At 42.0% G+C, this 17,785-nt stretch overlaps 1 protein-coding gene across 3 annotated transcripts in view; it reads right to left on the bottom strand.

Moving 5' to 3' along the window:
- Positions 1-17,404, bottom strand: part of LOC119970518 (arrestin domain-containing protein 3) — a 31,679-nt gene extending 14,275 nt beyond the window's left edge. The window contains exons 1-6 of one of the 3 annotated variants that reach the window (XM_038805275.1): positions 16,846-17,404; positions 12,979-13,060; positions 11,582-11,729; positions 10,094-10,196; positions 8,899-9,155; positions 6,404-6,566 (exon numbers count right to left, since the gene is read on the bottom strand). In XM_038805275.1, coding sequence (XP_038661203.1) covers positions 6,404-6,566; positions 8,899-9,155; positions 10,094-10,196; positions 11,582-11,729; positions 12,979-13,060; positions 16,846-17,125 — 1,033 coding nt within the window. In that variant the 5' untranslated portion in view covers positions 17,126-17,404. Of the gene's footprint in view, positions 1-6,403; positions 6,567-8,898; positions 9,156-10,093; positions 10,197-11,581; positions 11,730-12,978; positions 13,061-14,066; positions 14,244-14,457; positions 14,475-16,845 lie in introns of those variants that run through there. The other 2 variants (XM_038805276.1, XM_038805277.1) reach the window with 2 other exon arrangements.
- Positions 17,405-17,785: the final 381 nt, after the last annotated feature.

Here is a 17,785-nt window from a genome sequence, read left to right as displayed (position 1 = left end):
TGATGGCAGCTCCAACGCTGGCATTCTTCGACCCTACAAAACCCACAAAGATCTCCACCGATGCCAGTCAACATGGAATTGGTGCGGTGGTACTTCAACAGAATTACCAATTGGACTGGGTCCCAGTGGCATACCCTTCTAGAGCGATGACCACCACAGAGTACAGGTATGCACAGATAGAGAAGGAGTGCCGGGGATTGATCACAGGTATAACAAAATTCCACCACTATGTGTATCATCCAGGGGCTGGTTTAGCACAGGGCTAAATCGCTGGCTTCGAAAGCAGACATGGCAGGCCAGCAGCACGGTTCAATTCCCGTACCAGCCTCCCCGAACAGGTGCCGGAATGTGGCAACTAGGGGCTTTTCACAGTAAGATGATGTTGAGGACGTACGACTTCACGCTGGTCTACACTCCAGGGAAGGACCTAATAATCGCTGACACCTTGTCCCGAGCCATTGATGCTAACAGTACACCTCCGGCATCCATTAACGATGTAGAAGCTCAAGCACAACCCATTAACGATGTAGAAGCTCATGCACAGTTGTGCAGAGACACACTCCTGGCAACGGATGAGAGGCTGCAGCAAATTAGTCAGGCAACACGAGAAGATGCGACCCACTTCCAGGTTATGCACAACCTTCAGCATGGCTGGCCCAGAGGGCAGTGACCACAGTTCCAAAACGTCAAAACTGAACTGTCTGTGGTGGATGGCATCGTACTGCAAAATGACAGAATCGTCATTCCACTGGCGCTCCGGGCGGACATGCTCCACAGGATTCATGAGGGGCACCTTGGTGTTGGGAGGTGCAAAAGAGCACGGCAATCCGTGTACTGGCCTGGGATAAACGAGGACATAACAAACATGGTGCTCACATGTGACATGTCAAAAACATCGACCGGCACAATGCAAGGAGCCACTCCGACAACACGAGATGGCTACGTCACCGTGGGACAAAGTTGGTATTGACTTGTTTCATTCCATGGTCGACACTATGTTCTTCTCATCGATTATTACTCCAACTTTCCGAAGTAATGAAACTCCCTGATCTCATATAGGCGTCAGTTATCAAAGCCTGCAAGGAAGCCTTCGAGGCATGGCACTCCACAAACGGTATGTCCGACCATGGTCCTTGCTTTGCAAGCGGGGAGTGGATGGAATTCTCAAAAAAAATACAACTTCAAACACGTGACATCGAGTCCACATTTTCCTCAATCGAACAACAGGGTGGAGAAAGGTGTACACATTATTAAGCAACTGCTCAGCAAGGCCACTGACTCGAATTCTGACATACATTTGGCTCTATTATCATATCGTTCATCACCACTGAGCTCAGGGCTATCACCGGCTCAAATGCTCTTCAATCGAGACGTGAGGACAACGCTACCGGTGTTACACTTCACCGATCCAGATCACTCACAAGTGCTGGGCAAGTTGTGTCACAACGTCACATACAAAAGCAGCACTATGACCTACATGCGAAAGTGCTGCATCCGCCAGTGATCAACGACATGGTTAGACTGCGACACCCTGGTGAAGGGTGGTCTAACATGGCAATGGTGTTCCGACAAGCATCGCCACGATCGTACGTTGTGAAGTGTGATGATGGTATGCTGTTTCAACGCAATCAAAGGTTCCGCCTCATCAACCTGTATTTCCGACGTTGGATCTGCACGACGCTATCATGCAACATCCCGGGACACCAGCAGGTGGTGCCCAGCTGGACGTAAAAATCTCAGGGTCTCCATGCCCACTCAAGAAGTCTACCCGAATCAGACGTGCATCCAACTGTCTGAACTTGTAAACATGGGACTGATACAATTATTGCTCTCTGTTCTGTATTTGTGCATGAAACCAACTGTGTTTGTTCCACTGTAGTTACAGCTCTGCAACTAAATAATAAAAAAAAGTGAAAAAGGGGATGTAGTGATCTTTACATGGGTATGTACAGAATGGGCTGATGGGAAATGGAAAGACCTCTAGGGGGCAGCACTGGCGGGTATAAAAGGGGAAGCAAGCAGCCCTCAAGGGCTCTTTGTCTGAGAAGACAGTGAGGAGAACAAAGGCAGAGATTTAGCTCAGGGCTGCTAATGTGGTCAGGCCTAGTTTAGTGCATAGAAAAGTTGTAACCTTTCTATTAGTATAGTTCTTAAAAGTAAGAGCTCACACAGTTATTTAAGTTGTGTTACTCAATAAACTTTTATGTAAAACGTCTGGACGACTTTGAGCCTTCTTCCGAAAGCCTTTTCTGTAATTGAATCGAGTAGCACATGTTACCTGCCATACAGGTAACAAAACACAGATCATTAAGTACATGAAAATAAAATAAAAGAAAATACATAATAGGGCAACACAAGGTACACAATGTAACTACATAAACACCGGCATTGGGTGAAGCATACAGGGGTGTAGTGTTAATCAGGTCAGTCCATAAGAGGATAGTTTAGGAGTCTGGTAACAGTGGGATAGAATCTGTTTTTGCGTGTTCTCAGACTTTTGTATTTCCTGCCCAATGGAAGGAGTTGAAAGAGAAAGTTGGAAGCGTGGTTAAAATGTACAAAAGATAGACCAGGAATGAAAGTTCTCAACTTGGGGAAAGCTTAGTTTACCGAGCGGTGACGGAATCATCCATAATCTCAGTTGGCCAGAGACAGCCGTTGGAAATATAGCCACAGGCAAAGGAGTCCTCCTCCAACTCCAACGACAGAGGAACCTACGGACACTGGGGGAGGGGGTGTAATAACCCTCATGACCCAACTGATCTCCCCGTGGGGCCCATGGAATACAAGCTCCCCGCTGAGGGGCGGAAGGTCTAGCACCTGGGGCTCATGAGTGCTTAAAAGCCGGCACTGATTGGGACTGGCACGATCGTTAGTCCCAGCTGGGTATGTGCTGTGTGCAGCCTTTTGTTTTCCAACTAAACCTTTGTTTGTGTAGCATTCTTGGGACTCCCGAAGATTTTATATGTTCCTTTCCCTTTTGCTGAGAATGCCATGTTGATACATTATATTACTGTTCATGACGCCATATCATTTGAATTATGTACAGCTACATATCTCAGACAACTGTAAAACTGATGTCCGATATACTTAATATGTAAATAACATTGGCTGTAGAAAATTGAAATGCATGTGGGAAACATGCAAAGAAACAGACCCTTCGGCCCATCATGTCTGTGTCAACCATCAAATACCAATTTATACTAATCCCAATTAACCAGCACTGGACCATCGCCCACTGTGCCTTGGTGATGTAAATGCTTCTCCAGGTGCGTCTAAATGTTGCGAGAGTACCTGCCTCCACCACCCTCAAGCTATGCATTCCATATTTCCATCACCCTCTGGGTGAGAGGTCCCCTCTAAGCCAGTTTCTCCTCATCTTAAACCTATGCCCTCTGGAGAGATACCTCTGCCAGAAAACACACAATATATGCCTCTCATAATTTTGTATACCTCTAATCAGTTCACCCCTCAGTGTCCTCTGCTCCAGGGAAAACAAACCCAGCCTATCCAGTCTCTCCTCATAGCTGAAACCTTCCACCCCAGGCAACATCCTGGTGAATCTCCTCTGCATCCCCTACAGTGCAATCACGTCCTTCCAATGGTGTGGTGACCAGAACTGCACACAACATTCCACCTGTGACCTTCCCAACGTTTCATAAAGTTGTACCAAGACCTCCCGATATTCTATGCCTCGGCTAACGAAGGCAAGAATTTCATAAGCCTTTACCACCCTCTCTACCTGTCCGGCCACCTTCAGGGATCTAAGGACTTATAACCAAGATCCTTACCCTTATCAGATCTCCCGAAATGCAACACCTCACACTTGCCAGGATTAAATTCCATCTGCCATTGCTCTGCCCAACTTAACATCTGATCAATATCAGTCTGTAGCCCAAGACACTCCTCATCACTTATCAACAACAGTCAATTTTTGTGTCATCTGCAAACTTACTAATGATATCTCCTACATTCACAGAATCATAGAATCCCTGCAGTGCAGTGCAGGCCCATCGAGTCTACACTGAGCCAAGAACCTCTACCCAATCCCCATAACTTCACCTAACCTTTTGGACACTAAGGTGCAATTGAGCACGGCCAATCAACCTAACCCACACATCTTTGAGCTGTGGGAGGAAATGGAGCACCCAGAGGAAACCCACACAGACACGGAGAGAATGTGTAAAGTCCACACAGACAGTCACCCAAGGCTGAAATTGAACCCGGGCCCCTGGTGCTGTGGGGCAACCATGCCAACCATTGTGCCACCATAAATATAACAAAAAAGGGTCCCAGCACCGATCCCTGTGGAACACCATTGGTCACAGGCTCCCAATCACAAAAGCAGCCCTCGACCACACTTTTCCTCCTATTAACAAGCCAATTTTGGATCCAATTTGCCATGGATTCCAAGGGCTTAATCTCTTGGACCATGTGGGACCTCGTCAAAGGCCTTACTGAAGTCCATATAAACCACATCAACTGTGCTACCCTCATCAATATATTTAGTTATCTTTTTAAAAAACTCAATTTAGTTGGACAGGATCTCCCACCAACATGTGCGGACTATCCCTGCCTTTCCAAAATGTTGATTAATCCGGTCCCTCAATTTTTTTCTATTAATTTCCCTACCACAGACATTAGACTAACTGGCCTGTAAATACCTGGCTTTTCCGGCTGCCCATCTTGAATAAAGATACAACATTAGCTATCTTCCAGTCATTTGGCACTTCACCTGTGGCCAACGAAAATTTAAATATCTGTATCAGGTGCCCCACAATCTGCTCCCTTAGCAGCCTGGGATATATCTCATCAGGGCCTGGGGATTTATCCCACTAAAACATCTAATATGGAATGCTTATTAATTTTAACATGCTGTAGAACTTCACCATCACAACTGAAATCTCCAGCTACCATGTCTTTCTCCTTGGTGAATATAGACAAAAACTATTAATTTAAGACATCGCCCATGTGATCTGGCTCCACACACAGATTGCCCCTCTGGTGCCTAATGGGCTCCACTCTTACCCTGGTCTTAACATACTTTAAAAATGCCTTGGGATTTTCATTAAACCTATTTGATGTGGTGTATCTGGGATTTTAGTCACTTTTGGATAAAGTTCCATATGGCAAACTGGTCACAGCAGTAAAAGTATGGGATCCAAGGCAAAGTAACAGGTTAGATCCAAAACTGGCTCATAGGCTGGAAGCAATGGATGTTTTTGCAACTGGAATGCTGTTTCCTGGGTTGACTATTAGGTCCCTTACGAAGTCAATGATTTGGACTTAATGTAAGAGCGTGTGATTGAAAGTTTGCAGATGATACAAAACTGCTGATATGCTTGATCATGAAGAAGAAAGCTGCAGACTAGCAAGATATCAATGGATTATTCAGGTGGGCAGAACAGTGGCAAATGGAGCTAAATCCCAAGAAGTGCGAGGTAATGCATTTGGGGAGGACAAACAAGACCAGGGAATTCATAATAAAATGGTAGGATGCTGAGACGTGTTAAGGAACAAAAGAACTTTGGAGTGCATATCCAAAGATTCCTGAAGGGGCTGGACAGGTAGATAAGGCGGTCAAGAAGGCATGCAGAATTCTAGTTGTTATTAGCCAAGGCACAGAATACAAGAGCTAGAAGGTTTTGCTGGCACTACATAGAACACTCATTAGGCCACAGCTGGAGTATTGAGTGCAGTTCTGGTCAATGCACTATAGGGAAAATGCACCAGAGAGGGCACAAAGAAGATTTATGTAGATGGTTTCTGTACTGGAGAATTTTAATTATGGAGGATTAATGTGGATAGGCCAGGATTGTTTACTTTGGAGCAGTGGTGGGTAAGGGAAGACACAATTTAAGCATAGAAAATCATGAGATATCTAAAGTGTATAGGAAGGTTCTATTCTCGTTGGTTGAGCATCCCATAATTAGGTGGCATAGATTTAGGGTTAGAGGTAGGTTCACAGGGCACTTTTTCACCCAGATGGGGATCTGGAGCTCATTGTCTGGCAGGTAGAGCCAGAAATCCTTACATGTAAAAAAAGTACGTGTATATGCACTTCCAGGCCATGGGACCATGAGCTGGAAAGTGTGATGAAGCAGCATGGCACTTTGCTGACTATTGTCCAAATGGCCACCTTCTGGCCTGTAAATGATGATGATTGAAGTACATCCCTGTTGCATCCAAACCAAATGGTCACATATTCACATTTCCCAGTACAAACAAGCAGATAGCATATATAAGCAGCAAGCCCCAATATATTTTTAAAATATGTACCATTGGCCAATTTCAGTGAAATAAATTGTAAGTTCAATTAGCAAACTCCGTACAGGCTAGTAATTCAATATTGGATCTTCTAGCTAGTCTAGCTAATTGCTACATTGACAGAACTCATTCTTACCTTCAGGTCTTTCAGGCAGTGCGAGGCTTAACCAGTTCAAATTCACGCTACACTGGCTGCTAACACTGGATGTTCGGCTGCCGAAGGGATGCAAGGGAATCGTACCAATAACTAGTGGTAAATTCAGGGTTAAATTCATTGCTCCAGGGATATCCACATAGACCTAAGAAAAAAGAAAGTTGAAAGTTTCAATCACTGACACTTGTTTTTCCACCCCCCTCCAATTTTCTCCCCTTACTCCTTCACTTCAGAAGGTGGTAACTTATGCTGGAGCAAGGTTCCAATGGTAGTAGTACAGCCCTTTGGTACCTCACCCAAGGTGACTAATTTCCACATGAGCACCTGGATAATGAAAATCGATGATCTATTCCATATTGGGGTCCAACTAATCCAGTTTCCAATATATCCATTCACATGCAGTTCCAGCATAGTTCTTGGATAGCATTCTGGAGTGGGAAACATGATCAGTTTTGTTTTCTCTTTATATTAAAAAGAAAACTACCATTCCCCAAATACTGGAACCACTGAGGCCAAAATTAATAATAATATTATTATATTATAGTGTAAAAGTGCCTTCACCAATGTCTGGTAGATATCACCTAACTCGACAGAGCTGGAATCAAAACATGTGAGCTTCACGGTTTGCACAACTTAATAACATGCCATTGTGTGCATTGACCCATTGAGCTGTGGGAGAAGGCACTACAATTTACATCTGAATGCTGTGTTACTGAAAAGACAAAGTTAAACTACAAAACCGGTGTTCAGAAATATATTGGTAAATTATTCGTTAAAAATGTATAGGCCTTTTCCCTCAAGAGTCATTATCGATTGCAACTCATCCAATTTGCATGGTTTCTGAAGACTTATGTATTTTTGAGCCATTCCTTAATGGCATGCAAGTTTCAAATAAAGAATCCCTCTCAAATTTCTCCCCTCCACTCAAATTTCTTCCCCTCCTTCCATCGAAGGCAGTGATTTGTGTTGTCTTATAGTCTACCAGTGCCCAACATCTTGCCCAAGTAACCATTCTTAATTTAGGATCCCAGAAAGGAATCAGTTATAGGCCATTGAAACGACAAGATAGCAGTAAACAGTACTGAACAGTGATCAGGAAACACAACCCTGATTGATTTCCAACCCCTCAGCCAGGTGCATAGAGACACCCAGATTATCATGTTCCATGTTGGCGGAGATCAACTTAACTCAGCACAGGCTAATTAATCAAATTGGTAACTTTGATGTGCCCTGGTTCAGTACAGAATGCTTTTATGCGTTAGGCTCTTAGAAATGCAAATACAAAAATGCCTTTATACAAATGCCTCACCCATCAGGGAGCTGAAAAATCTTGCATGAGCTAAAGATCACCAAGTAAAAGGGAAAATAAAATAAATTGATACACAATTTCCCAAGTTTTACTACAGGGCTATTTTCAAATTCTGCACCTTGCGGTAATTCAGTGATGAATGCAGTGTTCTACAGAAAGGAAGTTTTGATTTGACTACACAGCAACAGGTGATGTGGTTTTTGAGTGACACGGTCACCACAGGAAACCATAGTTACCCTCCAGCTCACATATTTTTGCAGAAGGATGCGAATAGATGTTAGTTTCTTAAACTTGTTGCATATCACAGTACCGTACCCAGAATGGTCACAATTAAACTAACCCACCAAGAAAAAAAAATATGCAGCAAAACTTAAACTAGTAGGTTCCTAGAGAAAGGGCAATTCTTCTAAAATATAAAATGACACTATTCCCAAGATAGTGTGTTACCAATCTCAACCGGGCCAGTGGAGGAGGGATAAGTGGAATCTAACTGTCTCCCCAGAAAAATAATTTAAAAAAATGTTTTAACAGTTTTAAAAACAGGGCAAGTCACCCCGCGCACCTCCTGGCAGCCGGTTACAGAGCGGCATTGGCCTGGGAGCAGGTCACCTTCACGCCCTCTTGGCCGGGATGTAGTGCGTGGTGATCTAGAGAAGGGAGAAAATAATTTTTTAAATGGGAAAGAAATACATACAAACATTTTAAGACATTTTATTCATTTTTTTTCCTTCATCTTACTAACACCTGCATACACAAACGTTACCTGTGGACTTGGAATTTTGCGCTCTTCAAACTTTCAGCAGGAAACCTAAAAAAAAGGTTAGGAAAAACTGAAAATTCCCATATGGTTACCTGGGCTTTCCTTGGCAGCCAGTTTCACAGTGGTGGTCAGGTTATATGGAGGGAAACTGGCTGGGAAAGGAACCCCACCTATCTCAAATGTTTCTGAAAAACTAAACATCCTATTCAAATATTGAGCTGGACTTGTGGGGGAGGGGGGGGGATGGAAAAAGAGAAGAAAATTAAGGCAAAGAGAAACTAAAGCAAGAAAAAGATGATAGCACGGTAAACCTCCTTCTTTCAAGGACTGGTGCTATCAATGAATTGCTTTGCATTGTCCTCATTTCCCAATGGAGCACACAAAACTGTAATTTAAGAAACCACCTACCGTCAGTGAGTATTCCACACGAATGATACTGCAGTCTACAATCGAGGGTGACACTGGTGGAATTTTCAGTAGTTTCCCATTCCAACTTTCTGTTTTTCCAGATGACAGTGATTCGCCTCGCAAGTTGGCTACAAGGTGTTTAACTTCCTTCATTTTCCCTTTGGCATAGAAAGTCTGTGTTTGGTAAATGGCTGCCTTTGGCACTACCATACGGGAAGAACAATTCTCAATTTCAGCAAATATGTGAATTGATTCACCTGCGCAAGAAGAGCACACCCATACACACAAATGTAAATTATATTTTGCACTATATCTGGAATGTGCATTGTTTCAAGTTTTAAAGTTTCTGTTTCAATAACATCTAATGAATCAACCTATTGATCTGTAGTATTCTGTATTAATAACACGTGATTTAGCAGTCAAAGGTGCCTCTATTAAAATGACAAAGTTAGTAGTACTGGTCTCAGCATTAACAATGGAAATCAGGAGCCATTTTGTTCCTTTCAATTAAATCATTAGGGAGGAGTGATTTAAAGAAACACATTTTAATTAATTTATTGCAATTAAAAGCCAAGATTTGAAAAGAGGTACTTATAGAATTTGGAAAACAAATCAATCAAATTTGATTATTATTGTTGCAAAGAATCTTCTGCAAAAATCTCTGTGACTATTGTGAAATGGTAACTCATGCCAAGGTATGGTCCCATTACCACCAGCAACTCTTGTGGTAGTGATCTGAACATTGTCAGTCTGGTGCTGACGAAGACAATACGTGCTGCAGGCAATTTGATAAATTAAAAAAAGGCTATTCGATGATAGTCCAAAGATGTGCAGGTTAGAAGGGGTTATGGGGATAGGGCAGGGGAAGTGGGCTTGGGTAGGGTGCTCTTTCAGAGGATCAGTGCAGACTCGATGGGCCGAATGGCCTCCATCTGCACTGTAGGAATTCTATGATTCTATGACAGCCGAACCTAATCCTCTCCTGAACAGAAGAATGTACATTGGCACTTTCCAGTAAGGGTGGTTGGAAGTAGGGATAATTGTATAGAAATTTTGGAATGTGAAGCTTGGCTGAATTTCTGTCTTAGTCCACACACTGAAATCAGTTGTAGCACCAATACTGCCGCCTGGCTGAAATCAGTTAATTTAGCATAGACCAAGAATTTATTTAGTTTTCAGTGCTCCAGATTTTTACCTGGTGTGTAGCCCTTCCGTTCGATTTTGGCACTTAGGGATATTGGGCCTGAGGAACAGAACCAGCAACAAAGAGTTTTCTCTTTTGTGCCTGCCTGTGGTGACTGCAAAAAGAACAGAAAGCACAGTAAATACCCCTGCTCCCCTTCAGAATAGACAGTCTCTCAGGATGATATATGGAGCTATATTAAATAGCAAAATACCCCAAAATCCCTGCTAAACACTTTCAAGTGCAAGGTATTAATGGTTGTACAGAGAATTTTACTACAGGCATTTTATCAATTTGCACATTGCCGAGGAGTGCTTAATGTCAGTCTCCTGGCTGGTGCACAGTATCCCACCACCCTTAACGGACAAGTTAAAATTAGTATCACTGAAATACCACAGGTCAGAAATGTTTTATTTTGTTCTGAACTGTTTTCAAGTTCCAATTTTGAGCATTATTGTCAAAAATACACTCGACTGCCATGGATATTTAGAGAAAAGGTAACCAATCTCTGGGTTTAGAAGAATAAGAGGCAATTTGGAAAATTTATTAAAATCAAATTACGTATGAGCATTAGTTTGGGTAAAAAGATTCTCCTCCCAGTCATTACCCACTCTTGCACTGCTAGAAATGCAAGTACATGTCAGTTATTGACTGGATAGAGTTAGAAATGAACTCTATGTTGGAATACTCTTACTTTTATGTAGTTATACCCATTACTGCTCTTTGAGACATTTATAGCCTGAACTGTGGAAATGCACTCTGCTTGAACAACCATGTGGGGGAACCAAAAGATTACAATTTTCACACGAGCAGCTCATTTCTGTTTCATAGTCTACTGTTTCTCACAAAAGCTGTCCATTAAACAAGTTTTTAAAAATTGCACTGAGAATAAAATGTATTTTTAAAACTGTGAGCCAAACTCAATGTGAAAAAGTTGAATTGTTGGCGTCACTTTCATTTCCAATCAATCAGGATTGGAGTGATGCAAAGCACAAGTGTAGATGGGATTTACAAATTGTAGTCAATATGCTGCAATTTCTTTTAAAAACACGATGAATGTATCTGTTTCATGATTGTTCTTGTCTGGAGAAACTATTTAATCTTTTGGGAGAATTTTCAGCACCACTGCAGTTAAATAGGTTCATAATTGTCAATGGGAAATGACTGAAATTTATTAGCATGCATTTCAATTTATGGAGAACAATGCAAGTCTTCAAAATAATCATCTACACTACAGCTTGTAAGGGAACCTAACCTCATCTAAAACAGCAATTGTTTCATAAAAGTGCAAAAACAATATTTTTTTCTTTACAGCTTTCTACTAAGCTGTTTGAGCCAGCAGAGAATAAATCATTTTGTTTTATTGTAACCAGTTGGTTTCAATTATTGGGAACCCTATATTAATGACTTGTATCCTTTTTAAGTTGAATTAAATGCCCATGTCTGAAGAAATCTCTAGAATTTTACACTGGTGAGTTTGCAAAGGTTTCTAGCACTTACCAGCAACAATGGAGTATTAATGTCGATGTGTTCAAAGACTGTAAATTCCTTCTTCACTTTCATTACCAGCATCCATGGCCTGTGCAGTTCAGCTTTCACCCAATAGCGCACACTGCCATATTTGCCTTCAAAGGAGGTAGCTAATGGTCTGTCAGGAAAACAGAATCATCAGAAAATGGCCACAAATAGTACGGTACTAATTTGCAACAGCAAAATAATCCTCATAGGATCCATGCATCAGTCAAAGGTTTCTTTTAAAAGTCATGGGCAGCTAATTTGGTTGAAATAGTTTTGATTACAAGTATAATATCTCAGATCCCTTCTTTCATTATGCTGCAAATCCCCCATGAATACTTTCATAGATAGAATAGAAGTTCATAGAATACAAACAGTGCAGAAGGAGGCCATTCGGCCCATCAAGTCTGCACCGACCCTTCAAATGCGCACTCTACCCCTGTAACCCCATAATCGAACCTGGACACTAAGGGGAAATTTAGAATGGTCAATCCACCCAACATGCACATGTTTGGACTGTGGGAGAAAACTGGAGCACCCAGAGGAAACCCACGCAGATGAGAACAGACAAACTCCACGCAGACAGTGACCCAAGGTCAGAATTGAACCTGGGTCACTGGCACGGTGATGCAGCGGTGCTAATCAATGTACCATGGTGCCCGTCTTCAGATACGCAACTGCAGCAAGAGAAAAGGGCATAAGTTAGAAGAGAGAAGTCTGAGGTGTAAACCGATGAGATCATTAAGATATTTATAGCATTGATGCAGTGAGGATGTTTCCATGTAAATAAAAGTACAAATATATAAACTTAAAAAAAAGGCAGTCACTAGTAAATCCAAAAGCAGAAATCAGAAGAAACGTATGTATCTGTAGAGATGGTTAGAATGTGGAACTCATTACCACTGGTAGTAGTGAAAACAAGCAGCATAGATGCATTTAAGAGAAAACTAGATGATCACAAGCGTGAAAGGAGTTGAAGGGTTAAGTCAAGTGAGCTGACAGGGGCTCCTATGTAGTATAAACTCCAGCATGGACCAGTTTGACTGAATTGTCCACTTCTGTGCTATATATTACATGTATTTATACGCTGAGGTGATTATCTGAAATGGATCAGTAGAAAAATTGGGGGAAGGCCAGAACATGGGACACATTTAAAAAAAAGATTCTGTGAAGGGAAGACCTTTGGGTTGTTATTGTGAAAGCGCGAGATTAAATGGCCTGAACTGGCTTCTTTGCCAGAACCTCCCCCAACAGGCTTTTCACATGCGATAAACCTCAAAGAAGCAGATTTGTGATATAAATTCATATTCACATTTGTATTTTGCAATTTACTCAAGGGGCATATCGTATGGAAGCAGCAATAAAGAAAATTCAGATCTTACATCTGTGGAAGCTCAAAGCTGAATGGATATTCATGCCTGCCTGAAGGTATCGTGGTGAGGTCCTCTTCAGAATCATCATCATCTGAAAAAAATAATTAAATAATCTGAAGCAACAAACCAATTATTTTACAAATTATGTAAATGTCCACAGCCAATTTGACAAATTAATAAATAAAAATGATTTACTTTGAAACATCAAGATCCCCCAATATTTTTGACAAGTTCACCTAAGGCAAATATATTGTACTGGAAAAGTAACTTCCAGATAACTTTAAAATTCAGGAGTATTCATGCAATAAATGTACCGAATAGTTTAGGAAAGATTAGCATAATTAAACATCAATAAGAACGGGATGGAAATTTGTATAAGCCCTGCTCTAGTTTACATCATCAATGTTTATAAATAGACCTTGTAACACCTGTATCGTCCAATTTTTAAAATTATTTCTTAGAATGTGGGTGTTGCTGGCAAACCTGCCATTTATTGCCCATTCCTGGTTACCTTGAGAGGGCCTTCTTTGTGAACTGTTGGTAGCAGTTCCATTGAGTGGCATACTACATACAGGGCTTCAGGGGAAAGAGTCAACCACAAAAAGTTTGGGGTTAGAGTCACATATGGGCCAGCCCAGGAATACCTCCTTCCCTTAAGAAGGCATCATTTGATTTGTTTTTGCCATGGAAGTGCTGAAACAATGCAGATAAACTGAAATAATGAAATGCCAATTACATAACCTTTGTTAGTGGAAAGGCAGTGAATGCAGTAGACCAGAAGTTAAAGATCTAACTCTTCAGAGTAGCTGATAAACAAGCAGGAAGCTGCTAAATATATATATATATATATTTTAAAACTAGTGATGGTTTCGCTGTCTCTAAATAGGCTGTAATCGTGCAGTTAACAATTTCCCCACTTGGTTCCCAACAAATGACAGCAATGAACCTGTTACCCCCGCCAGGAAATGTAAAGGTAAATGTACAGTAAAGGTAGATGGTGTTTGAAGAGTTACTGGTCCTCTCCGGAGCCACCAGGACCCCACACTTGCACACACCACAGTTGAGCCTCTCGGGATTTTAACGATAAACAATTTGACCTTCCTTATTCTCCGCAATGACACGACTGTTCAAACCACCTCGGGTCCTGGGTACATTAAGTAATTCGTCCACTGTCGAGCATCGGGATTTCAAAACCAGAACCAAAAAAACAATCAGCAAATCCTGCAACAACCTGATGCTGGTTTCCATTGAAACCCCCTTTCCCAACAAGGGAATCGGGATCGTTCCCTGGAGCCCACTGGAGATTAAAACCCCAATCCCATTATTTATTTTATTTTTTTGAGGGGGGGGGGGGGGTAAATCAGGTCTAGAAGAACCGTGCAGTCCCGATATCAATGCAACATGGAGAGAAATTCATATTTATTCGTGATTTAAAAAAAAATTAAAGAGCGACTTTATATTTGAAAAAAAAATGCTGCGTTCGTGAACCTCTTTTCAGTGTAACTTTTGTTTCTCTGTAATATTCTGTTGGGGATTCAATTGCCTTTCTTTCTTCCTCTCTCTCTCTTTTTCTGCCAGCTCAGCAGGCTGGGCTTTGCAGTGAAGCGGTAAACAAGTAGCGGAGCTGTCAATCAGCGGCAGGCAGGCAGCGGAGAGAGCCGGCCTGAACCGGAGCGAACAGCCCACAGCAGCCGCAACCACATGGTATTCATCAGCTCAGAGAGAGAGCAGCCTAACCTGCTGGGGGAGGGAGGGGCTACAGTCACAGCAACCTAACCTGCTGGGGGAGGGAGGGGCCACAGTCACAGCACACTGAGCAAGACCAGAGAGGGGAGCTCTCCCTGCAAAAAAAAAACCTGCAGAGCCACCAACTGCAATTGCTCCTTAATGCGTACTGGCAGAAAACAAATAATAAAGACATCCTCATAGGTTTAGGTTTACGATTTGCTTTTTAAAAATAAATAATGCTCTGGACTCCTCCACCGTTGCGAATCCAAATGATTCTCGGTGTAGCACCGAAGGCAGGATGCAAACCACTGTAGGGAATTTTCAGAAGAAAAAGTGATGCAAATACGTTCTAAACGATATTGCATTTCTGACACCTTTTTGCCTTGAACGCTTAAGATATATTTTTTTTGGGGGGGGGGGGGAGGGGAGAGAAGGAGAAGCTGATGGCTGGAGCAGAGCAGACGGAATGACAGGCAGCTTCCTTGAGCAATGGGAAGTTAAATAGCGCCTTAGCAACAGTCTAACAAACAGCAGCACCAATCGGCAGGTCGGGGAGGGGCATCTGCAACAAAGCTGAGCTGAACGATACAAACTTGGGTGAGGTACAGAACATCAAACTTCACTGCAAAAATAAGGTACAAATTATACCCCAGTGAATACCCATTGTGACCATTCAACGATGTGCGCTGCCGATTGGGGGAATTGCACAAATAATCAATATTTGTTTTCAAGAGGCTGGAAATAAAATTAATGTATCTGTGCCTTTTTACCCATGGGTCAGAGCAAATAATTGCAATTGTGATCTTAACCCATTAATTGAACCCCAGTGGGAGTTCAAGCTGGATGAACAGGAAAAAAATACAGGCAACCTTTTCCCAAAATATCCACGACATTGGATTCAATTAAGGCAATTTTATAGTGGAAGCTTCGAAAATTGAATATTGTGGTCTGGTACCCTTAGCTGGGCGCTGAAAAAGGTCGTTGGGGAAAAATACAGATTTTCATTTGGTAAGATACACATATAAGCGAAGGTGCGAAGCAGCTGTTGCAAATTGTTTTTCTGCAAAATAGCATTAAGTCATCCTCACCATCTGACGATATAAACCAATGAACGAAAGGCAGACTCTCAGTCCCCACCCACCCTTCCCCCAATGCTTGTCCCAAACAGGATTGAACCGCTTTGAACAAAGGGTGGAAACTTAGGAAAACAACTAACCTTTTTTTAAAAAAATGTTACCTAACGCACAATGGATTTGCAATTATTTAATATGATTTCCAATCACAGTAGTAATAGATCAAGAGATGTCATGATACAAATCCACAATTTGAAATCCATTTTGATGTCAAAGCACCTCCTCACCCAAGTGATAGTGTCGAATTGTAAATGTTACTGTAACCGCTTCTGCACGACACATTTAAATAAAACACAATCCCGATGCATCAAATGAATTAGGTTCATTTGTTTAAAAGGAAGGGACCAATTGTTGGACTGCAAAATTCAAGGACTTGAAGTCTGGAAGCCATTGCACGCACACAGGGCATTATATAAATGACTGCAATTCTGAAAAGACATTCGGGTAATTTGATTTCTATCGTAATTTACACAGTTCCTGGTTTCGAAATCTAAGCGTTTTTTTAAATAAAGAAAAGCTGCGATGGGTGAAGTTTATGTCGATATTACTCAGCAGATAATGTGTTCTTTTTGCGTTTGTATCACATTTATATTACAGATTGACGGGCACGATCAGAGACAAAAGGGGGGGGGGGGGTTAAGCCCCCATGAATCGGTGTATTAGAATTGCAACAAAACCGGCGAGGTAGTGATACGAACATTTATTTTACAGCATTAGTTATCCGCCCTATGCAACATCTTGCCATTCATTGGCAAACAAATTGGCAGTGAAAGGTGAAGCCACGGGATACCGAACTTTTACATCTGTGAAGTTATGTCGGATGGATTTTTTTTTGTTTATCCCACATATTAACGTTGGGTGTTTTATAACATAATAAAACACACTATTCCAAATGTCCAACGATTTGCCCTTCACTGGTCACATTTTACAGTAGGGTTACAGTAAGCTGCACAAAGACTTTGAACAATGCAAACTTCCAGACCATATTTTAAGGTTATTAGAATTCCAAGCTTACCTCTCTCGTGTCCGATTAATAGGTCTTTGTGGTTGAAATACTCTACTTCTTCAGTGTAATTCTGAGTGTAGGCAGTATTAGAACCAGCATTTCTCGATTCCGTCCAGCGCACTTTCGCCTGTCCTCTTGCATGGATTGTAAGAGATCTCACCCTGATTTCACCAGTAACTTCTATAATCACCCGTCCAGAGACTGAATCTCCGCTGGCATAAACGGGGATATTGTTATCATTAGGACAGTCATAGCTTATTGTAAAACTCTTCACCTTTCCCAGCACCATGGTAATATATCTATAGATATGTGGGTGACTATAAAAAAATGTACAAAAAAAAGATCTGAAAAGTGGGATCTTCACCAGTGATCAATGCCTTTGGCTGCAAAGGCTGCAGGCGCGACCACTGCAATATTAAAAAGGAGCATCTGGATTTGGACAGTCAGAGATGCTGTTGCCCAGCTTTTGGTCTGTACAAAAGACGGGGATATCATACCTACCACCTCACTTAAAACGGTTTTTGTGAAAAACAACTCCAGTGCGCCTGTGCATGATTCACTCTGCTTCCGCCTTGCGAGTCTGGAGCTGGTGCCAGCTGATCAACAGCTGATTGAGGTCATCCTCTCTCTCCTCCTCCTCCTCCCCCCCCCCCCCCCCCCCCAAAACTCCCTTTCACCACAGCAAACCAGTGGCATTGGGGCAACATATCAAACACCCACTTTTATTTATTTATTATTTTGCACGCACATTTTAAAATGTTGTTATATCAACCTTCGCAATGTATTTCTCCAAGGCGATTTTCGTATTAATGCGGTTACAAAAGCACAATTAATTCAGTCAATTCTCTGCACAAGGCGATTTAGCGCCACCCTCCGGCTTGTTACAGTAGCGCATGGATCACGTAGCATACATCCGCAGCACGCCAGTGTTGCATTATTCATCCCTGTT

Source organism: Scyliorhinus canicula, chromosome 8 (assembly GCF_902713615.1).
Source record: "Scyliorhinus canicula chromosome 8, sScyCan1.1, whole genome shotgun sequence".
Classification (NCBI taxonomy): Eukaryota; Metazoa; Chordata; class Chondrichthyes; order Carcharhiniformes; family Scyliorhinidae; genus Scyliorhinus; species Scyliorhinus canicula.
This window is presented reverse-complemented; position numbering and strand designations above follow the sequence as displayed.